The 23,644-nt window shown below is 42.6% G+C and overlaps 1 protein-coding gene across 1 annotated transcript in view; it reads left to right on the forward strand.

Annotated features, from left to right (window-relative positions):
- Window positions 1-23,644, forward strand: part of NCKAP5 (NCK associated protein 5) — a 350,376-nt gene that overhangs the window by 136,787 nt on the left and 189,945 nt on the right. The window contains exon 3 of the mRNA XM_085320938.1: window positions 5,102-5,161. Within this exon, the coding sequence (XP_085177064.1) occupies window positions 5,102-5,161 (60 nt within the window). The remainder of the gene's footprint in view (window positions 1-5,101; window positions 5,162-23,644) is intronic.

Genomic DNA, 23,644 nt, shown 5'->3' on the forward strand with positions numbered 1-23,644 from the left:
TTCATTGCTAGAGGTTTTTGCCTTGCTGTAAGGATGTAAAATACTAGTATAAAGAAGTAAAACTAAGGGGGGAAAAAAAGCCTGTTCAGGGCCTCATTCGTTCATCCAGGATCGCTTTTCTTGTGTTGTGTGATTTGAGACTGTTACCGGATCAGGAACTATGTCAATGCTTGTTCAAAACTCGGTGATAGCTGGAGGTTTGTGACCTGCATCTACTTGTCCCACTTTATCCCTGTGGACTGTGAAAAGTTCAAGTAACTAGTAATTTGTAGCGAAAATCTGAGCTCTGTTAGTTAGCTGTGGCGGGTCATATGATACAGGTTTTGTCTGGTAGGTGAATGAGTCTAACAGCTATGAAGGAAGATTGAAGGAGAAATGTTATTTTAAGGAGAATTTAGGATATTGCAGGATTACTTTGAACATTTATATTTTTTTCTGGATGAAACCATTGCTTTTCTTAGACAAACTACTGTATGATCAACTAGCAACAAGAAGACTTGAAGTATATCTTTCTTAGGTTYACACGGTGGATACTTGTGTGCCCAGACCCAAGTCTGTCTGGACAGGATATCATTGAATCCTTGTTTGGCTCCTTTAAATATCTCTTTGCAAAGTCCTTGGCTGGGAATTTTGCCCCTTATAGTGCAAATATGCAAACTTAGGAGCATAAACTCTGCTTTCAAAGAACATTTTTGTAAACCTCTTATCATTTGGTAATTTTTCAAAAGTGAGCATAAGAACTTCTCAATGAAYATGTTTTGATTTTTTTTTYCCAAATCCTCAGAGAAGATTTGGTTTTCTTGTAGATTGACTGTAGTTGCTAATTAACTTTGTTAATTAATCATGCTACAGGGATGAAACATGCTTGATTAAAAATAAATGAAACCATACAGCRACAAAGTAATGCTGCTGATTTTTCCTATTTAAAAAGAAAGATTAAAAAAACAAGATTAACTTTGAAGCTACATGTCAAATGTTCTTTGCATTTGAAACATCTGAAAGGCTAAAGCAGCTAAAATCTTATTATTTTTGCAGCTCAGTCATAGTGAAAGTGCTTATCCAATTGTAACACTGTGTTTAAAGAAAAATCGGGGCTAAGAATAGTTGCTGAATGTTGTGTCTTAATCACAACTGCCTGAGACGGTGGGTAATAGGGAATAGGTTTATTTAGTCACACGTAGACACGGWGGTCCTTGTTCTCTCTTGTCATCAACCTTATATGAAAGCTTCCAACGYTGCAAATTGGTGTTAAATGCTGTTGGCTCCTAACAGGATTTTGACCACATTTCTCACTGATTATATTGGCATATATTTACACAGAGGTAGTGGGAAATGGCTTACTGCGGGCAATGGGCCAAATACACCACAAATGAAATTCGATGGAATTATCTCTAGGATTAGTTTGGTCCAGAGGCACACTGAGACCCTACCATGTGTCCTACTTAAATGAAGGTAACCATCTGCTCAGGTCTGGCCTTAAGTACACAGTCTCTCCATTTGCGGAACGGAGGAGGGAGAAGGAAAATGCACTGGGATCTATCTGAAATGGGAGCACAGAATTTGTTTGTCAAAGTTAACTTATTTTTAGAACACTGTTGCAACAGATGGCTTTTCTGAATCCCCTTCTAAAAGGTTTTCCTCATACACGATAATCCAGTTTCTTTTTTTCCTTTATACAATTGAAAAATTGTTTTGTTCTTACTGCCAGAAAGGTTATAAATACTTGTAGGCAGTACCAGAATGCCTATTTTTGCCCTGTTTCACAAGGAAAAATGTTGAAGAAGTTTTTTTTTTTTTTGGAATCCCCTCTAGTATTCTTGCTCAGAATGAGGAAAAGATTATTTTACTAGGAAGAGGTCTCTTCAGTGATGGAGCTGGAATGGAATTTAGTTTGGTGAAAGTTACAGAATTCCAGAAATGCTAACTTGCTCCATGTTAGAGATTAAATGGAGAGAGAAAAGTAGTTCTTTTTCCCTCATATAAAAGGAATATATATGTATGTGTATGTATATATGTGTGTGTGTGTGTATATTATATATGCATGCAGATTGCTTGCAGAAAGTATATGGAGGTGTGGCTTGTGTCTTCCCTCCCCCCCACCCTTCCATCTGTTCTCATGAAATATCTTTAGGCATTTATTTTGCAATTAAAAAGTCAACCCTCCTTTAAAGGGTATACTAGCTTTTTTTACTAAAATATATCATGGCAGTGAAGCAGTGCAAAAACGCAATTGACTATTGCCAGCGGATGAACTAGATGCTTAAAATAGGATTAAACAGTTTTGTAATTTGCCTGTGATAGTATCCAAGCAAGGGTGAGGGAGGGCCGTATGTGTGTTTTAGAAACTGGGTTTTGGGATATTTGAATCAAAGTGTACTAATGTTGTACGAATGCCATTTCTCAAATTTCAGTAATTTCTCAGATGCCCAAAAGAGGATCTTGATATCATGTTGGAGTAACATTAACATGCCTTCAAACAGGATTTTGGCTGCATCATATTGGGATTTCACCAGTATTCAGTTGTTTCGACGTTTACATTTACAAGTCRGAATATTATGAATGCCTGGTATTAAACTGGTAATAATGCAAAAATGAACAAGAAATGTTCTAGTTAATCTGAGAAAGAGAATGATTTTTGGAAGTGGGGGCAAAAGCCTCTTGCCCCCAGGTTCTGCAGAGCTTGCGCTGAAGTTGGATCCCAGTAAGGCAGAAATACTCAGGTAACTTCTTCCAGGAGGCCTATTTTTTCCCTTGGGGTTTCAAGTTCCTTAATATCTAGAGCCCTGTGGGGAGTGGAAACTTTGTCCTAGGGGGGTTGTTTCTGTGCCAAACTAAAGTTAAACATTTTTTAACTTCACAGAGAGCGAGTTCTTTTACAAAAGTCCTCTATTGGTATGCTTTGTTTCATGCTTTGGTACCCTGCTTTCTTAAAGTTTGTGTCTGCTGTCAAGTGTTTTCATTTCAGCGAAATTACATGTCTCAATTAAAAATAATAATTCTGCTGAAATTATCCAAGGTGGCTTTACTCAACACTTTCATTTTGTTCTCTGACACCCTTGCATTTTGCCCCAGCTGCCCATCTGTTTGTTGGAGGGAAGCAGAGTTGAGCTGCAGTACCGTAGTACCCATTTGCATCTCTGTTCTCTCCCGCTAGGCAGTAAGCCTCACTTCTGTGCCTTTTCTTGCTGCCTGGTGCTACTAATCTGCAGAACGAGTGCTGCAGCGTAGAGCTCTCTCGTAGGTCAGTTTGGAAATGCACCTTCCAGGTGCACGTTCCCTCTGGACAGGAGTGTAGGTGCATGATGTGGTTTCCCAACATGGCTTGGCACCCTGTAAGTGTGAACGGCTTTTATTCTCACGGCGTCGGCCAGGCCATGTAGTATTCTTTGCCGTATGCGTGCACCAAAGGATGTGACCGATGAGAAGCCAGCAAGAACGTGGTGGTGACTCTACTGGAGCAGCAGGGCCAAGTCTCCCAGCCCGCYGTCCTCTTCTCAGCATCTCCAAAAGCTGGACGCGCTGGCAGCCTCTGAGGGGCGCAGCAGGCGTGTGACGGCGGGTCCCTGCGGGGAAAACTCAACTGAAACATTGCGATTTCTGCTTAAATGGAGAAAGACAGAGGGGGGGGGGGAAAGAGAGAGAAATGCGGTTCAATGACCCAAAATATGTGTTGAGTTATGGCCAAATGACATAAGTGCTATCGCTTCCTTTAGTAATTACGAAGGTACTAATAGATGGTGCTTCCCTGGCAGAAGTGGTGCCTGGCAGTTGTGTTCATGGAATTAGATTAAATGCTGCTTTTACTGCATGATGAGAAATAAAATACAGGATAGCGTTTAGGGTTTTGATGAGTGAACGTGAGCTAATGACGGCAGGCCTCATTCCAGGAGGGGCGCAGTGCGTCCCGGGGGCCTTAGCCTCACCAAGGCTCAGCATCTTCGGAAATTTTTTTGTGGGATGGGAGTTTTGAAATCCTGTTCTTCACGGCAGCAGAAGAACTAGAGAGGTGGGAAAATGTTCTCTCTACGTTTTCAAGACCTCAAAGTTCATTGCAGTGCACAACTGGAAGGGGAGGGTTGTTTGGTTTTGGTTTTAGTTCTTTTTTTCCCCTCCTTCCTGGCTCAAMACTTTTCAGGAAAGTTGGGGGGTTAGAGAGTGGCCAGTGGTCTCGTGGCCAGGGCAGGGGGGAGAGGTGGGGGAAGCTGGGGTCCGAGCACCTTCCCGCCTGGCTGGTAGCAGCTTTGTGGCGCTCGGCCTGCGTTGTCTCACCCGACCTGGACCCCGGAGATCTTACCCGTCAATTAAAAATCTCTGCTGCAGTTACTGCTTGGCGTGATACCCCGGGAAAGAGCCGTAACGCTGCACCGTGCTCCAGTGGGGCAAGTCCTTCCGGCTGGTTGGACCRAACCTAAGTTCTGGGCAAAACATGAGTAAGGGGAAAATTTCAAACATAACAAATGGGTGTTTTCTGTTTCAAATCCCTTTCTGCCRGAAGTTTCCAAAACTGACTTTTGTGGAGAGATTTATTCATCTGCAAATTTTGTATTTCGCTGTGTACTAATAAATTCTCCTGACGCTTCACAGATTGCTTTCCTTTTAAAAATCGATATGCTTCTTTAAGGAAAAAAGCTAYGTGAAAAATGCCTTTGTTTTTCTTGAATCCCTCTGAAGTGATACTAGGCTGCTGCAGTCCCAGGTATCCTTGGATGCTCTTTGCTGCCCCGCGGAGCTGCTGGAGGAAATCCCTCCCGTTGCTCGCGTGCCCGCGGCGGCAGCTTCGCGCGCCGGCCGCGTCAGGGCTCCCCGGCGGGCGCTTTCCCGGGCCGTACCCTGACTCCCTCTTCCCTTTCCCACCTCTGCTCTAACCGCGTTTCTCATTCCTTGCTCGCAGCTTTCCAGGACAGAGCGTCTCGCGGTCACCAAATCCTCAACTAAGCCCGGCCGCAGGTTTGGGTGAGGGCCGCCAGCCGCCACGGCGAAGCGCCCGCCGCCTGCCCGGAGGAAACACGGCGGCAGCAGCAGCACGAGGCGGCGGCGGCGCCGCGCGGCCCCGCGGCGCGGAGACGAACGGCTCCTCACGCGCTTTTCTCTCCGCAGGGAGAAGCTGTCCGTGGCGCGGCTGCAGCGGGAGGTCGCGCAGAGCGAGCGCCAAGGAGCCATGGTAAGCCACCGCCGCCGCCGCGCGCCCGCTCCTCGGTCTTGCGCGCGCCCTGCGTGCAGCTGAAAGGCAATTTCAGCTGAAAATACAGTAAATTGTGTTGCCTGATAAAGCTTAGCCAACTGTGGAAAAATGGAAGAATAGAAATACGGAGGCTTAAGAAAAGTCATCCTGATAATTCAGTAACTCATGTAGTGCTCTTTATATCTTCATTTTYCATGTAGCAATTTATGAGATCAGGCTTGTGAGCAAAAATTGAAATGGCTGATTTTTGGGTAACCACAAATTTCAATTTATAGAGCGCCTTATCGCTCCAAAACGATTTTCTTTTTGAGCTGAAATATGCTGAGGGTGCCTCATTACTGCCTGTCCGAGGAACTTTTCCCATCTGTTAAGAGCTTGGTTTGTCCCTGTCTTCAGATAAATGTCTTGGGATAAAGCAGGCGAGTTCAAAGGCTTCAAACCCAGGCCCGTTCCCTCAGCCGTCTTTGCGCAGTGAGTCACGTCGCGGGCTGCGAAAGGGTCTGCTCGCCGGYTTGTTTAACCCGGTGGAGACGCTCTGCAGCGGGCCCGTCTGGGGAGCGCGTGCTCCGCGAGCCGCGCGGTGCCGCGGCCTTGACGGCTCAGCAGCCCCCGGCGCGTGCGTTTCCTAACCCGTTATCAGAGACGAGCGCGGGGAGACGCGGCCGTGGGGGGACGTAGGTGGCAGCAGGGAGGAACGACCCGCTCCGGACCAGTTGCCTGGTCCGCAGGCAGCTCCAGCTGTGCTGCGATAGGAGCTCCTGGGGATCTGAATCCCTGCTGCGAAGGGACGGGAGCGAGCGGGTTTGCTCAGGCAGGTGTTGCCGATCAGCCCTGAGCTGCTGCTGCGCTGCCGGCCCCGAGCTCCCCTGCCCTGGCCTCTGCAGAGCGCCGCTTTGGTCGCGAGGCGGCTGCAGTACCCGACTTAGGGAGTCGGGGAGGTCGAGCGCCTGGTGGTGGTGTGTGCGCTGGGGCAGAAGGTCTGCAGGGACCGAGAAACAAACTTTATCGTGTGGAGCTGCTATAAGCCAGCAGTCTGGAACTGAGATAAAACTCCTGCCGACCGCAGAGAGAATTCTGCCTGAGGAAGAACAGCAAAGAGCAGGCATTGGTTTTGCAATTGCATTTTTCGTTCTAAGTGTAAATAATTTTTCAAAATCTGGGAAGACTTGTTTACTATATTTCAAATAGTTTCCTCTAAGTTTTTTTAAACTAGCTTTTCCTTGGAGGCATAGAGCTAATACCATATATTGAGTATAAAATTCACTTAGTGGGATAATTCCAGACTTTATGAGATAACCAATATTGATTAACCTTCTAGACCTGGTAATGGTTTTTGGTATATGCAATTCCAGAGAACCTCTGTTTTAGGTGGAAATCCGATAGATTTGTAGGTTGTTGTTGTCCTGAAATAGTGGAAGAGAAGCAGTCATAGCAAACGAGCTGCTAAAAGACCAAAGTGATGCATTAGGTTAAAAAAAAAATCCTTTAGTTATTGTGTTCAAGAACTTTTTATACGAATTTTTTGGACCCATCGCATGGAGTGATGGGAATCACTTTTCCTCTATCCCATCAGTTCTCAAGAGTTTTAATACATTAAGTAACATGGCCTTCAAGAGAAGAAAATTTAGGACTACCTACTGTTTAGCTAAGAGTAAAAATGCCAGATATTTGCTTCAGGTTCCTGGGCTGAGAAGTCATGTTCCTTCCACCCTCTGATATAATTCAATGAGTATCAGATACTTTTTGTCCCTTTTTCATAGACTTGTGGGATTAATCACATAATCAAAATATATGAATGAGATGTAATAGCCTGGTTATTCCACATGGCTGTATTGAAAACAGGGWAGCTCATACCTAGAACTGAGAGACTATAGGAAATAAATTGCTTGAATTGGGAGAATTGRATAACTTTAGACTGTGAATTGCTGATGACTTGCTCATGTTTCTTTATTTTATGAAATACTGTTAGTAAATGTTGATGATTCTTGATTATCGAAGTGTAGAACTGATTTAYCGATCAGTCTACTAAAAGTATTGACAGTGCTGAGCCCGCACTGTGGTATGGCTCCGTCTGTAGCTGTACGGCCCTTTAATGTGCGGGTCAAACTTTCTCAGTCATGSTGCTTCTGACTCACTGGAGATATTTTACGTTTTTGCAAAGGAAAAGCAAATGATCACTTCGTATACACGCAGTTCTTATTGAATTTGAAGACAGTGCAGGTGTCTGTTGACAGAGGTTGCATTATTAAAATTAACAGCTTTCAAACGAGAGGAAGAGTTTATTTCAGAACATGGTAAAAACTGGAAGCTGTTTTCGTTATCAAACTCCTTGAGTTTTGCACTCATTTAGTCCAAAAAATTGTATAAATCTTTAAGCCTCAGATGTTGGACCTTTAGGACACAGAATGGGACCTGCAAAGGTGCTCCTTTTCTGTGAAGTTTCATTAAGGGTGAATGATGACTGATTAGGAAAAATAAGAAAAACGCTACCGTACTTACATAGCAGGCTTTGCATGATAAAGTTAGTGTTGTGTTATCAGAAACCCAGATTAGAAAGCTAGAATGAACCAAACGTATACACAATTACATAATGTTTTTAGTAACGTAAATTCAAATAATAATTTCCAAGAAAAAATGTTCAAGTTTTTTGTTTATTCAGTACCTCTACATATGCATATACATTACACAGTTGTTTCAGTAGTTTGCACTTCTGCATCCAAGTACTTTAATTCTACTCTATTTTCCATTAGTTCAGTGGCCTGTAACCTACACAAAAGAAATTATACCACTCCAGCAATTTAGTTGTGGAGGTTAAAGTGGTATGATACTGCCTTTTATGCCTACATGGGTTTCACTTAGGGTGGGCCCTAGGCTCTGATTTACCATGTGTCCTGCTGTGTATTTAAGTGATGCAAAGTGATTATCATGGGCTCTTCCCTGTATCCATCTATTTCACACCTGCACCCTTTTGTTAAAAACGCACCATGTTAACTGAATGTGAGRTCCCCACTGAATAGGTTTCCACCCTCTGGTAATCCTTCTGCATTAGATTGATTTATGAATGTATCAGATTCTTTGTTAGCATGTAAACCACTAATTAATTTAAAGCTCTCTGTGGAAAAATTAAAGCCCTGGTTAAGGCTTTCAACAGGCTCAGATGGTGCTAATAATGGAAAAACAAGTTATATTAATGAGTTTTGATATGGTCAGCACAATTCTTGCTTTACAAACAGTTTTTGGTGTAAAATAGTAGAGAGTGCAAGTTTCGGAAAAAAAAGAGTGGAAAAGGTAAAAAAGAAAAGCRGAAAAAAACCATACTGCCAGTAAGATAGGTCATTTTTGCTAGCAACAGAGTCACYTTTCTTGTTACAACTTTCATAAATGTAATGTTTTTAGATACACRTAACAGCCTCTCACAAAACCACTGAGATTGAAATGCAAACCAGTCTTTTTCCCAGATTGAAGTGAACCTCTAATGTAATCAGCTTTGTAAAAGTCTGTCTTTTGCTCCCTCTGCTCATCATCATGGGCTTCTGAACTGGAACATTGACATGGAGATAGACATGCCAAAGTGCAGAAATGGTCTTGATGGAAATCTTATTAAAAATCAGTAGAAAGTCTGACTGTATCATCTGCTTCTTCAAACTCTTGGGATGTTTTATATTTAATGGTAGTTGTTCCCTCTTTCACTCAAATCTAGACCCTTTATTTAGGTGCTAGTTTGGTGAGAAGGAGGAGGAGGTAGAAGACCTCTGCTTGATGATGCTTGTTGAGCTCGAGTGGAATGGAGCTCAAAATAGAAAGCCAAATCTCCTCCTTTTTTTGCAGAAAGCTGGAAAAGCTGCATTTTTTTTTCAACTCCTATCCCCTCTCCTGCTGCATTTACTTCTCCCTGGCTGTCAGTGCTCTGTCTTGTGCTACCTTTCTGACCGTGTGGTCAGCACCAAAGCTGATATTGATGCTGCCCCATTAATCAGCTAGCAGGGAGCCCTCCTCAGATGCGTACAGTCAGCGTTTTKGGAGGCCCAGCTCGTAACATTGCAGCGGGCACTTTTGTTTTTACTGCGGAGAGGGGAATCCTGAGGTTGCTCTCGAGCCGGAGCCTTGCAGATGGCAGCACAATGTAGCGCCACCAGCGCGGAAGCACTCGCTGTCGGAGCCGTGATAAATCGGCGCAATAGCCTCGAGCAGCTGGGAAAGCTGYTGTTGCAGAAGCACCAGGGTCGTTCAAAAATGGATGATATTTAGTAATAAATGAAGTGTTAAAGATGAGATACAAAAGGCTAAGTTATCTTTCCCAACTTATGTGTCCTTGCCTCTGTGGAATCATCTATCTGCGCTTTAATTAGAAAGTAGCAGACAGAGAGCCGAAGTCACTGTTTTAAAATGTCTCTTTGAATATTAAACATCCTGACCGGAAAGAAGCAATCTGACCCTTGTTCCTTCTCCTCTGTGAAGTTATATATTTACACAGCCAGCTTATGCTGTCTAGCTGCCTTTTCTTAGGAGCTTTATCTTATGGCCTTTTCTTAGGAGCTTTATCTTATGGCCCTCGCCAAAACTCAGGGGCATTAGCAGTAGTTAGCATCAGTAACGATTATTGAAATTCTTTGCGAGTCTAGTTTAATGCTCCTGGACCTCGTTAATTGTTCGTACCTCATTAGGACAAATGTCCTCATTCACAACTTTGCAGCTTTATCCTCCGTGGTTTTTAAATTTGTAGTGCAGGAAAAGGCTTGACATTTTAGTTTGTCTTGTGTCATAAGTATTTCCTTCTTTTATTTACTTAAATTTGCAATTATGTAGCTATTTTCATAGTTTTCTATTTTAAGGACTGGGAATCTGAGGGTTAGTCATGATTTAAAGCAAAATATTTGAGACCTTTAAACAGTCATTTTACAGTGAAAATTATAAACGCGTTTGCTCACTTTTCCTGAAATGCTGAAAGCCTGATTATGTCTGCTCAGAAGTGTTCTGCTTTTCAAAATCAGTGTTAGTCTCTCCTGACTAATTAAGCTGAGAATCTGGTCTATTCACTGAATTCCTCAATCAAATATAAGGCAAACGTTCATTAAAATCAATTAACTTTCATTCCATTGTTGTTTAAGGTGCAGTAGAAGTTTTGTGAGTGCGTAGGGGAATAAAAAGCTCCTTGACAATTCCCCCTCTGTTAGTGACCTTTCTGAATCTGGCTTTCTACCAGGAGAGGGAGCTACATTCATTTAAAATAACACCCATTTCTAAAGCTCAGTTAAAAAACAAGCATTCTGCAGGATATTTGAAGTGCAGAATACGTGACTTAACTTAAACATTGTGAACCAGTTGGAGTCCTCTCTGGCTTCAGTGGAGTTTAGATTTTTACCTTGTGGAGGTGGATGGTGCTGGCCGCCGTGTTTTAGAACATCCTAAACTTTGAGGGGCTCTTGGTGCTTGCCATTGTAAAGGCAGTCTGCTGTGTCCTCTGTTTTGGTATTTACCTGCTCCATTTGCCTAGAAATTTATTAAAGGCATCGCCACTGTAGGAAGACTATTACTGAATCCAGAGGAGCAGAAATCAGATGTGGCCCTGCTGCTGGAGTTCACCTGCGTGGTCTGGCTCTTCAACAAATTTCTGCAAGTATTTAGTCAATGTGAAGAATCAAATAGAATTATGTAAGTTTCCCTGAAAAATGAGGAAAATTATATTTAAAGCACATTTATATAAGGCCTGAAAATAAAACAGGGGTCACTATAGAAAGTATGCCATATAATTGAAATTGCCCTCAAGTAGAAGTTGCCATTTATACATTAGATAACAAAGGCAGGAGATGTTCAAGGCAGTAGAGAGGAGGTGCATGCACTTGCATAATATCCATTGGGTATATTTAATATCAGAGCAGCAGTTGACTTCAATGTGAAGCAAATCCCACTTTATGACTAGAAACAGCTGTATCCYGCCCAAGGCAATACCTCAGTGCCTAATAGGGGTGATGCACACATGCACTAATAACAGTGAATTGTAGACATTTTAATATCAAAAGGTTAAGCCCTGMAATCCAGAGCACCTCCAGGCAACGGGCTGAGTTGACTGTTGGAAGCTGTACCCTCGCTGGATTAATATTTTTGCAAGGATGACCTGGATAGAGATGCTGTTTGAAGAGATGGAACATTTGCAGTCAGGTTTGATCTAATGCAAGAGAGGAATCTCAGCTGGAACAGAATTAGTCACAATATGCGAGAGTCTAAAGAAAGAAGAAGGATATATGAACTGGACTGACAATTTGAATTTTATGCAAACTAGGAAGGTAAATTTATAGAGATTAATAGTGGTGAAACTACTATGATATACTTGGTATTGCAACTTTTTGGAAGGGTCTAGGGAAATTAGCATACTAAAAGAAATCACTAGATTATGGGGTTTTTTTTGTGGCTACTAGTTAAACTGTTACTGTGGAATTTATAATACTTAGCAGCAGTATAACTTCTACCTAAAACATCTGCTTACTGCTTAAGTTCTGCGAGCACAGGAAGTTCAGTGTAATTTATCTTGTTAAAACTTTGTGTTTGTTCTTAAAAAAAATAAACCTCTTTGATGGTATTTTCAGTTTTTGTTCTTAAATCATGTAGGCCCACTTGTGAGACCAAATTAAAATTGTTGTCTTGTCAGTTCAGGTCTGTGGATTCAAATCTGGCTGCAATAGCTGTCTTAACAAATCAAACTTTTATGAACTATTACAATATTTATCTCATCTCATGGTTGTGTGTGTTGTGTTACAGTCACCCTCACYGTGCTTTGAGCCACCTGCTGATTTATTTTGTAAAGTATGGCTAAGACAAGGYAGAGGACAGGACTGCAGCAATACCAATTTCCCAAATTCACTTCAGTCTAATCAAGCCCATCAGTTTAGGAGAGCATTTTCACTACAGGATGAGGAGTACAGTCTTTAATTTCTCTGTTGTATGTTGTCATCTAAAGGTGAACTTAAATGCCGCTCGGTTTCTTCTGAGATGTGTGGCACTAATCCAAGCACAAACCAGGGAGCGTGGGTTCTTTTTTTCTTTGTTTTTTTGTCTTTGTTTTTTGTGGGTTTTTTTGGGTTTTCTTTGCAGAGGGGGTGTCTGATTCCAGCAGAATGACCCCTGCCACCCTCCAGATGTGACAGAAAGGATATTGGTAGCGAGAGAGAGGAGGTTTACGTATGGGGAAGGAAAAAGCTGTGTACCAGGAGTATTGCGCCGTTGTGCCGACTCCATTGCGTGCCCATCTATTTAAGCGAGCGSGGGGCTGCTGGAGCTTGTGCTGGCAGGTCTCTGCTGACCCCTGGAATGATCAAGCTCCAGCAGCGCTTTAGACTCTGACGTAGTGGAGTAAAAACCCTTTGCTGCAACAGTGTACAGGGTCTAGCACAATGAAGTCCCGATCCCTGGTTGAAGCTCTGTGGCACCGAGATAGYGTGGTTATGTACCGTCGTCTCATCCAGTTCCCTCTGGACAGAGACAAGATATATGTACATATATCTATACACAGAAGTTAGTCTACCAGAGAGTAAAAAAGAGAGAGCAGAAACTGGGCAAAAAAAAATATTGGCTTTTTTCAGGCCACTGAACACTTTGCAGGCAGATGTGAAAATTAATGGCAGCTCGTTTGAGCCAGATTGGAACTTGAGAATGTTCTCTGTGCCATTAACCCGAATTTGGTTTCTGCCCCCGTTGGCACAGCATAATCACCTTGCTCTCTGTAAATTATGTTCAAGATTTAAAAGAAATTAAAACATAACAGGGAAATTTTGTCCTCTTATGCTTCTGTAGCCTTATGTAACTTGAGTTAGCCGCTGTGAGTCTTCCTTTCTTTCCCTCCCTACTTCTGTCTCATAACCTTTAATTTGATTTCTGCTTTGTCAGGAGTTCGCTTTTACATACTTTGTATTTGTTTTGGCTCTATGCTCATTGCATTGTGATAAGGCATCGTTTGGTATTCTACGGGATCTTTTATAATGAAGATCTCATGACATAGTTTTCCAAGTCTGGAACTGGTGGCCAGACTTGCTTCARTGTCCTGCGAGAGGAGACTGTCTAGACTGTGGGAATGACTGTGATGTTTGGATTGTGTTATTTCCATGCCACTTGGCATGACGCGCTCCGCAGTTATTCTGGAAACTAATAAAAATAATAGTACCATGCCTGATACAGAAGCTTCACCTGGCTGTGAAATGTCTTTCACTCATTCTCCCAAATACAGAGATAAGTCCTCTAATGTTTGGGGCTTTGGGGTTATTCCCTAAGACCGTGTACGGGTGCCCCCACACAGAGAACGAATGCAGGCATGCACGTTATGTAAAAGCCGAGTGCCAGACCTGCCGGATGGCCATGACTTTAGGAGAAACCTAATGTACTTGAGATGTTGGTACTGCTGAGCCTCCGCAAAACAATTTCTGGGGGCATCTTCTCTTTCCTAAGAAATGTAGTGGTCACAAATCAAGTTGCGGTTTGTCTTTGTTGTTTGATGCTTTATTCTGGCTTCATTAGGTTTGCTGCCTAATTCCAGTCTAATCTTGAAAACTATTTAACTACTGTGCCCAAATTGCTTATTTTTGAAACAGGCTTTGTTTCAGCTCTTCTGCCTTTTATAGGGTTGTCTCTTTAGACTGTAAATCTTTGGGGAAAAGGCAGAATCTTATTAGGCTTCTAAATAGCGCCTGGAGTGATTTGGAGCCTGGAAGTACTGATGTGCTATAAATAATCACAGCCCAGTACTTGGGAGGAATGCCGAGGGGGAACTCGGCTCAGTATGCACCGTCCGTATGACAGGCGTTTTGTAATTACATCTTTACACTGCCGATTTGTGATCAGCATCCATGGTGACACTGCTTCTGTCGAAACAATTTCTAAGTGCCAGAAAAAAAATATTATCTCTTGGGAACATCCTGCTTCTGGTAGTATCTATTAACAAGTGCCCTGAAACAGTRACTGGCAGAGTTTCCCGTTTACGAAACTTTTTCCATGTCTGTCGCTAGAGGAGTAGGTCGTAGTTCCCTGCTTGTTCTTGGAAGTCTTGTGTTACAGGCGATTGCCTTGTGCTGTTGAGAGCAAACCAGCTCAGAAAGGAAAACTCGTGSTGTGGGAGATATCATAGGAAAATACATGCCTTAAATCAGGAGCTGGAGAGAATTTTCATGCTAAAACTAAATTTCTGAGCGGTGTCGGTTGTGCTATTCTAACATCATTTTTCCAACTGTGGTACGTTGTATTAGTTAATAAGGGGAACCTGTTCCCGAATTGAGAAAGGCGTAGGAGGAGGCGAGTGAAACGTGATGAGACAGGAGGATGAAGTTTTGCCTGGCCTTGTTCTTTCTCCGCAGGTGCTGACCTGCATGGAGCGCCCAGGGAAGCCGCGAGATCCCAGGGCCCTGGTGGGCTCTTCCCGCTGCCCCGCGGGGGCTGAGGGATCGCGCTAAACACTTGTGCGTCTTTGCAAGGTTTGCTTGTTTGCTTGACTTGGCTCATGTTGTTTCTTTTCGGACCCATTTAGGCCAATGTCGTTCATATTTCACCTGTATTGAATTTGATACCAAACCTGATGTCTGGAGTGACTGATAGGAAGCTGTTCATTTTTACAAAATATAGTAGCTCCCGGGAGCACTAGTGGAGAGCAAATTTCCTGCTTTGCAGATATGCAGCAAAGCTGCTTTCTTGCCAAAGCTTAGAAGCGATGCAAGTACAAAGAGTGTGCTGTCCTGTTCTTCGTGACCCTTGCGCCCGTGGGGCCGGCGAGACTGATCTGGCCGCGATCCAGACATCCAGACGGCTCTCGAGCATCGCTGAGCAGCGCTGATGGAGAAGGGTCACTCGTGCTTGCAGGAGGCCGGCGCCTTCTCCGAGCACCTGCCACGGTGAAAGCCAGGTGAAGCCTTGGTGCATTGGCCAAAATGTGCCGTGAATTTTGACCTACTCCCCTGGCTCCTATTCTGGTTCTTTAGGCTGTAGAAAACCTGCATAGACATTACAGCTGCRAAAGGACAAGGCATGTTAATTATAGGATTATGTGGTTTATTGCCCTGTAACAGAACTTCTCATCAGCCTGGATAGCTTCAACTACTTCCATTTGGTTTTTTTWAAATCCATGTTAAAGATGGAAGAGGCAGAAAAGAGGGGAGATGCACCCTCCTTGATTTAAGTAGTTGAGACTTTCTTTATAGAAAGAACACCTCTTTTTTTTCTGTAAGAAAATCAAACTAACATTTGCAGTTACCATCCCTTACTCTTAAGCTGGAAAAAAACACTAGATTTTTTTGTAGTCATTCTGCATCAGGTAAGTGTACATGATTACATGCAATTAATAGATTAGAGTAATAGATTAGAAATAAKGTTAGATACTATGCAACAGTTGTATTTTATGTAAGCAGATAAACTTGGAAGAGGAGGCTGGACAACTAAGTATCACAAGTTAGCTAGCTGGTAGATGAGTTGAGTTTGGTCTCTGAAAATTTGAAAAGACGTTCAAGTTCACCGGTTACTGAAATGTGATTCTGCAAAATGATAGCGAGTTTTGATACCATCTTTCAGTTTTACTCATTTGAGTTGTGAACGAAGGAAGAACAGAATGCAAATTTGTTATTTTATATTTTTCAACTGAACAACCAGGCTTGCAAACTCGGTCTGGTGTCTGAGAGTCAAGTCTGTTCTTTTGGATGTGTGCATCGTCAGCGCCAGTAAAGAGTTTACAGTGGTAGCTCTGTTTAAAAATACCATTGAAGATGTGCCAGCGAGCAAACAACCTGCCACACATCCTATAGCCTATATTGCCTATAGCAGGGCCTGCAACGCTCAAGGATGAAAAAGACAGAGGTACCTTCGTCAGAAAACTAAGCACTAAGACATCTTGTTTACTCTTGTTTACTCTTGTTCCTTGCATGTATTCCAGAGTTTTTTTTCTTTTACAGTTACTTTTTGACCGTAAAAGGACTCTGCAAGTGAACACAGAAGAAATTGTAATGAGATCTGACATGTTCATGAGCAATGTTGTAGAGAGCCTGAGCAAAAGAAATGCTGGATGGGAGGGTGGCCAGCAGCAAACTAGTGATGCCGGAGGTGTTGAGTATGTTAGATGAGAAAGGCAGATAGAAGCATATRTGTAAAAACTAAAATCTCAGAGTTTCCCATATCTGTGGGGGTTTGGTGGCACTGCAAACCACTCTGAGCTACCTCTCAYGGTTGGCATGATTAAGGTCCCATTCTCCCAATTGCTGTTTAGCCTTGCATCTATTTCACTTAACTTCTTGATAATCCTYGGTGGGGAATCCCATCCATGAAAAGTGCAGAAAGTGAAGCAGGCCAGACTTTCCCTAGTGTCAGGGCAGCAAACATACACTGCTCCTAGCTTGGGAATAAATGCTGACTTTCCCTGGGGAGTGAAACAGAGCTCCAGGGGCCGGTCCTTTAAGCCAAATGCAACTCTTAAGTGTTTCTCTTATGTTTATCCTGTGTATCCTACTGCCTGATTTCTATCTCACTAATACAGAGCCAAGAGGGAGGTGCCTGATTCAACTGTATGCCCATTTACTCTGTGAGCATTCAGTCATTTAGAAAAGAAAACATTTAGATCATCTAAAGAACATGTTGGCCAGTTACAGGAAAATGAGATTCACTTTGGACATAGACACACAGTCGTTTAGGTAAGCGATAGTGGTGGTTAGTGCTGCAGCAGCAGCACTGGTAGGGATGGTGCTAGTGCTCCATCCTCTGCTGCATTGCACAGCCAACAGGGGAGTTCAGAGCGTGTCCAGCAATGGGGTTGGTGCAACGGACTGACTTGGAGCCAGCCTGAGCTTCAAGCAGTTCTCTGCTGACCTGAAAGGCCTGTGACCTCCCGCTGCTGGTCAGGACTGATCAGGTTGGGGCAGTGACCTCTTCTGCCGATACAGAGAAGAAGCCATGTGTCTGTGCCCTTCCTGTCCCTTGTGCTCTGGGACTGTGTCCATTCGTGGCATGCTTTGGAAAGCATAGGAATAAATATTGCCAATCTGTGTTGCTTCGTACGATTTTTGATGAGGGGACTACAGCTTGGCTATTTTCAGATGAGGCATTTCGTAGGTTAGAGTCAATACTGGATATGAATAGTTTAGCTTGACGGAAACGTCATCTCTCATTGTCTTCTTACCTGTTCCTTCTCTTCTAACCTTTTTACAGACCATGCTGCTTTTGTGGTGGAGCACTATTGCAGGGCAGCAGGCTTGCCCTAATGGATAGGCATCAGTATATCCATTCATAGTGTATCAGTATATCCAGGAGTATATCAGAAGTGAAATTCCAACATGACAGCAAAATCATGGCTTCTTTCTCCCCACTATGTAGGCTTCCCAGCTCTGCTAAAATACTGTTTTGCTCTGAGGTCTACATAGTGCCTTATCAAAATGTTTTTTACCAGGTTAAAATTAAYGTGAATACACTTGCTTCTGAATTGACTGTTGGCTGCCATAGTTCATGGGGTTTAAAAGACAGGATCTGGGAACTCTGCCTTTTATAACCTCCTTTGAAAATCTTTCTTAGATGCAAAAAGAAAATACCAGCTGCAGTATTGACCCGCYGTACAGTGCTCGAAGACCCTCTTCCCTCCTCTTTCCTCTCGCCCACTGATAACACTTCACTGTCAGCTGGCGCTTCCTGTATTAAGTCTTTTGGGTTTGATTTATCCTAGCAGCGTGAATATAAACAGCGRTGGATTGAATATTCATACATTGTATTTTAAATAATAGCGAATGTCAGTCATCGACACAGTTTATGTTCTAAGCCCTAAACTTGGATACCTGCATTAATAGTTTCAAGAATGATCTGTAACCACAGGGGCTTTTATATTGGAGCTTACATCCCTGGCTGCCAGGGGTGGAAGAGTTATCTGTGGTCATGCCAAGCTCTCTCAGGCGCTGCTCTTGGTTTGTGCCTGCAGATGTTAAGTGTGATTCAAACATTGCTTGTTACTGATGAAGAGGAAGAAGTCAAAGATAGTTGATAGTTATGTAGCCGTTGCTGTTGATCTGGAACTTCTCCAAGTTCACTGATTTCTGTTGGCCAATAAGACATGCTACAAAATGCAAGTTAATGAAAAGAGCAAGAATGAATAACACAGTGCAGTGCTAAGGCTTTCCTTTGTTCTTTAGGGGACTATGTCCATTTTTTATTTATATGCAATCAAATCTATGTCCAGACTGGAGTTTCATCCAAGCTGGCAGCTGATCTGTTATTTATAAAACCCATGCCATATTAAAAATTAAATATAATCTGGGCATGAGTAAATGTGGAAAAAGTCCTACATCTTATGACCTGGATGCATCTATGTAGCAGTGAGTGCTACTTTGACTTCTCTGAGTTCCTGCAATGGAAACTGCAACCTTATCCTTCCTTCCACCTGGAAAAAGAGTAGCAGCAGGCCATGACACTCTTGCTTTTGTTTACTGTCACCCACTTTTTAATCCTCTGCTTTATTTACTACCTGTCAGCAGTAGAAGGCAAGGGTAAAAGCAGAGACCCACTCCACTGTTGGCAGCTCCTGCCCCATTTAATAACACCAAGATGGGCTTTTCTTCAGATTTTACTGACCTTCTTGTGGACAATAGGTGTTGCTTCTGGTTGGAAGAAGATAGCAATAAAAAACATTATAATTTTAATTCACTGATCTGCTGGCTTACTGCCTTTCTTGCCAAAACACTTTTCCACTTTCTTTATTTACAAGCTTTTCAACTGTTTTTTCAGACAGTTGTGTTGAAAGTGTTGCCGTAGTGATACCCTTGCAAGAACTGCATGCAAATCTCTTGGCCCCTCACTGCAAGTCAACAGTAGGTGGGTAGTTCTTAGGTCTTAGCTGTGATGTTAAATAAGATAGAGATGTTTAGGCAGAGAAGATCATGAATGAAGTCCTAATATTTTAGTATTATCACTAATATAGAGATAAATTTATCTACAGCAGTTTTTTTTGTGGAAATGCCATATTGTCAATGTGTCGTTTTCTGTGCACAAATTAGTCCATATTTGGAGTTGCATGCTTTTTTTCATTTGTATTTTATTTTCGTTTGTTCAGAATGGTTGACTTGCTGCAGAGCTACCTCCTGTATTTAGAAAGAAAAATTCATGAGAATGTTCTTCTCATCCCGGGTAGAATTTCTGATTAAATATGAGGTAGAAAAGTGGAAAAGGACTAAATATAGCCAATATCCCACAGAGCAAGCCATTTACTACAACTGGGTCTGTCTCTAAACCACCTGAGATTGAACCTGGATTTCTGTATTCCTGGTCGTTGTGCTGCGGGGAATTCAGTCCCGTGGCTTATTTATTTAAAGTGAATCAAATGTAGTAGCGAGTGACAGAGGGACTGGCACTCAGTCTTCGGGAGAGCGTGCGGCTGATGGGAGGAGAAGCTTTCCCATGTCTGCGAAGTCTTTAGCTGTTTGTGTGTGCCGTAACTGTGTTACTGCTTAATGACTSCTGCTACTTTTGATGTGGCTTTTTTTATTGAAAGATTAGTTCTGTGAAAAGTAAACTGCAAAACCCTAGCTGTATTTCTGTGAACAGGAGTTTTTGTTTTGCCAAGACACTAACATTCGGTGTTTCATATATTGCCCCATTTATCTGTTCTTTAGGAAGAGTTTGGGAATCGCAGATCTGACATGAAATTGTTGGTGAACAATTTGACAAATGCTTAAAATTAAAATTACAATTAAAATTTTTTTAAAGGTAAATTTGAGTAGTCGTCAGATATAGAGCTTTTGTCGCTTTGCTGGCCCAGATGATTTGGCTGTGTTCTCTTGCAAGTTCTTGTCTACACGCGTCATTTTTGTGATGAGTTATGGTTCAAACACTGGGATTATTACACATTTTCTGGAATCAAACAAGTAGGGAATGCAAACTGGCATGRATAGGTTTTTTGTTTGCAAGTGAGTTAATAAAGTCTCATTGTAAACAAGATACATTGGTTATAGAACTTATTTCCTAATACATACGCTTCATATACATAGTATAAAAATAACAAACACGTTTATGCTTGGTTGGACATCTTAATGCAATGCAAGTCACCTTACAAAAAAACCCTGTCTAGCAAAAGGCTTGGAATCAGCCGTTAAAACCTAGCATGTTTCAGGGAAGAAACATTTTTACATTACATCACTTATTATTTCCACTATTTCTCATTTTGATTTTGACAGAAGTTTATTCTGCACACTTCTGAATACTAGATATTCATACAAATTATCTGTCTTAATATTGTTTCCAAGTTTTTATTTGATCTTGGAAAACATTTCATTATGTTTAATTTAGGGAAATGAGATTTCTTTAATTACTGTCTGTAGAAGCTATTAAAAGCTCAATTACATTTGCAAATTCATTTTTGAAAAGCTTTATCATTTTAAGATTAATAATAATAAAAAAAAAAAAAAACATGATCTGACTGCATCGGACTTCCTAGTCCCCTAAGGAATATACTCCCTCTACCCCTCCTCCTGTCAGGAAATAGTATGTTGAAAATGGAAAAAAAATTAATTATGCTAAGAACTGAAGATCAGTTCAAGTCTTTGAAACGGGGCTGCGAGTTGTGAACGGGAGTGAAGAGCAGTTGTTTCATCAGGGAGGCGAGATGCTCGAAGTACGTGGCGGTTGCCTTCGCCGGACGCCGCGGCTCCGGCGCGGGGACGAGCCCGGGAGCGCCGGCCGCCCGGGAGCGGCTCCCGCCGCGGGGCTGCGCGCGGCCGCTCTGCCTTGCTCCCCGAGCAGGCTTGGAGCAGCCTCTGGGGGACTGACCGCCTGTGGGCTTGGTGGGCCTSTTTTTTAGTGGTTTGGTTTGATTGGTGGCTCCGGCGCGTTTCCTGCGCCCCTTGCAAAGTGCCGGCCGCGCGCCGGGGCCGAGGGCAGGCGGCGGGCGGCCGGCGGGAGGGCCGGCCGGGCTCCCTCTCGAAAGGCTTTATAAATTATTTGAAATTTTCTCTGTAAAACAAACGTTGTCACAACTCCAACTGTATATACAGTAGTGCTCACGTAACAGCCTGCCTAATTCAGATTAATTGCGYGCTTGCAGTGATGAAGGAGCTTCAGCACAGCAGTTACTCTGCTGTACAGAGGCAATTAAAACCGTATCAGTGCCGTATAAATACAGCTGAATGAAGTTGCTGTCCTGCCACATGGTGGCAATTTTGACCTGCTGCATAACGAAAGCTAGTCTCATATTTTATTCAGAAGCRGTGACTATACCAAGGAAATGTTTTTAATTTACTTGAATCAGTCCGTGGCAGTGTTATCACCAACGAATGTACAGTGCGTAAACCACGGTCTTATTGCCACTAAAATATCAGTAGTAGTAATAAATGTTTCGCTCTCTCTATTCGTCATAGAGCTAGGCAAAGCCTGAAGTTTACATCTAGTAGTCACTGCATATAGCCTGATACGAGTGAGAGAGATTCATTAGCATATTAAAATTAATACTGGAAAATAAATTACTTGTTTCAAATTATTCAAATTAACTATTTTCAAGGCAGTTTTCTAAAATGCTAAGACAAATTATTTAGTGCCAACAATTAGATTCTCCCGCTTTATCCTGGCCGCCTGTCGTTTTGGGAGTGGAAAGCTGTTCTAAGCAGCCTTCCTTTTTGCTTTTTGCAATGGAAGAGCTAGAAGATGGCCTAAATTAAGGGACTACTTGGTATACTATTTGTATCTTGATGTTGTAGAGCTTTAGTGGGAATAAATTCCTGAAAAAGGATTATATCATGAAATAATCGGTTAGGAAAACGCAGCGAGTTAATAAAATCAGGAAACTTTCTTCTTCAGCCTCTGCAGTACAAATCTGTATCAGGTGGAGGGGTAATTTGCTTTGATTACAAAGCTACCATGCAATTTCCACCTGAACATTTTCATTTTAAAGAGACAGAAATAATATTAAACACAAAGCTACCTCTTCCTCCGTGAACCTTCCAAGTACTTATTTGTGTTTATGTCTTAATGCTTCACAGTGCTCTAAAAACACCTATAGCTTCATGCCTGGGAAAGCTTTCAGAGTATTTGAGAATATTTAGCCATATTCCCAGTATAGCCAGCAACAGTAATGAGGGACGAAGGCGTATTAACTGCCCCGTCGGAAAGCTCTGGTTTCAACAGCTGCCTAATTTAATAAACTCTTGTTACAGTAAAATGATTCAACTGTAAGCAGCCTGTACAAATTGTAATAAGCATACGAAGAAATGCACTTCTCTTTTTTTCYGTTCGTTGATGGTAGTGGTTTTTCATGCTGTCAAAGGCCACTACCAGGAGAGCTGCAGTATACTGCAAAGTTGTTTGTCAGTGGCTGGGTTTATTTTTGCAGAGAAGTATTGATTACAGAATGAGAAACATTTAGTTTAACAGCGATCGATGAGGAGCAGACAAAGGACACACTGAAGTTTCACTCATTTTAATTTGAGCTAAAATGCAGAACCCAGTGCAATTTATGAGGAAGTAAARAATGACATCCGCTCGCTCTCCTCGTGATGGCATCTCTTCCATCTGTGGGATGAGTTTAGATGGGGTGAGGGGTCTTGGCCTCCCACCAGGTGGGTTTGGAGCAAGCTCCTTGGGGGCACGCAGGGAAGTCCTGGTGGCAGTGGTTACTCTGGCCTTGACGAGGAGATGCCATGGCCTTGGCAGAGAGGTGACAAGCCAGCTGGCCCGGTGCCTCTAGAGGGGACGGTGCTCCTAAGCCGTTGCCCGCCTGGAGTGCTTTTCCCCACCAACGKGCAGGACTTGGAGGAGGAGCCACCTAGGATTCCTTGACTTGTTTTATCACCAAACCAAACACAGGGTCTTGTAAAATCTGTGCAATTTAGCTCTTTACTTTCCTTTAGCCAACAGGTCAAGATGTGGGCAGCCCCAGCTTGGGCATCTTCTGTTAACAAGAGGTACTTGAAGAAATAGCATTCAAACACCCTGCTTTATCTCAGGGGAATTAAATATATTCATTGTGTTGAAAAAAGTGAGTTATTATTAGTTAAAGAAACCAACTGGGAGATGGAGACCCAAATTCCAGTTTCTRTTCAGTTAATATTTTATAATTAATCCTAGAAAAATGGAAGAGCTAGAGGATGGGAATTGCCCCTCCTCATACCAGTGGTGCATCCCAAGCTCTTCCATAGCTCCTGGCTGCAGCCATCTACCAACAGTCAGGTGTAAGAGTGCAGTGCCTCTCAGGGCAGCAGAAAAACATAAAGCTCTCTCTCACATTTATGATCTTTAAATACTGTATTGTGACCTGATACAGGGCTRACACCATTTTCTTGCACTTCCCAGTCCATTTGCCTACATACATCCAGGTGCATTAGACCCAAGGAACCTSTCTCAGGCTTCATGCATCATCTTGGGCAGGCACCTTGTTCTCCTGTGCRTTGCTTCCTGACAGTAATTTTCAAAGCAGTGCAACCTTTAGGATGAATATTCATGTGATTGTATCCTGCCCAGTGAACTGGAACCCATAAT

Source organism: Rhea americana, unplaced genomic scaffold (genome assembly GCF_003343005.1).
Source record: "Rhea americana isolate MKP2758 unplaced genomic scaffold, rheAme1 scaffold_67, whole genome shotgun sequence".
NCBI lineage: Eukaryota > Metazoa > Chordata > Aves > Rheiformes > Rheidae > Rhea > Rhea americana.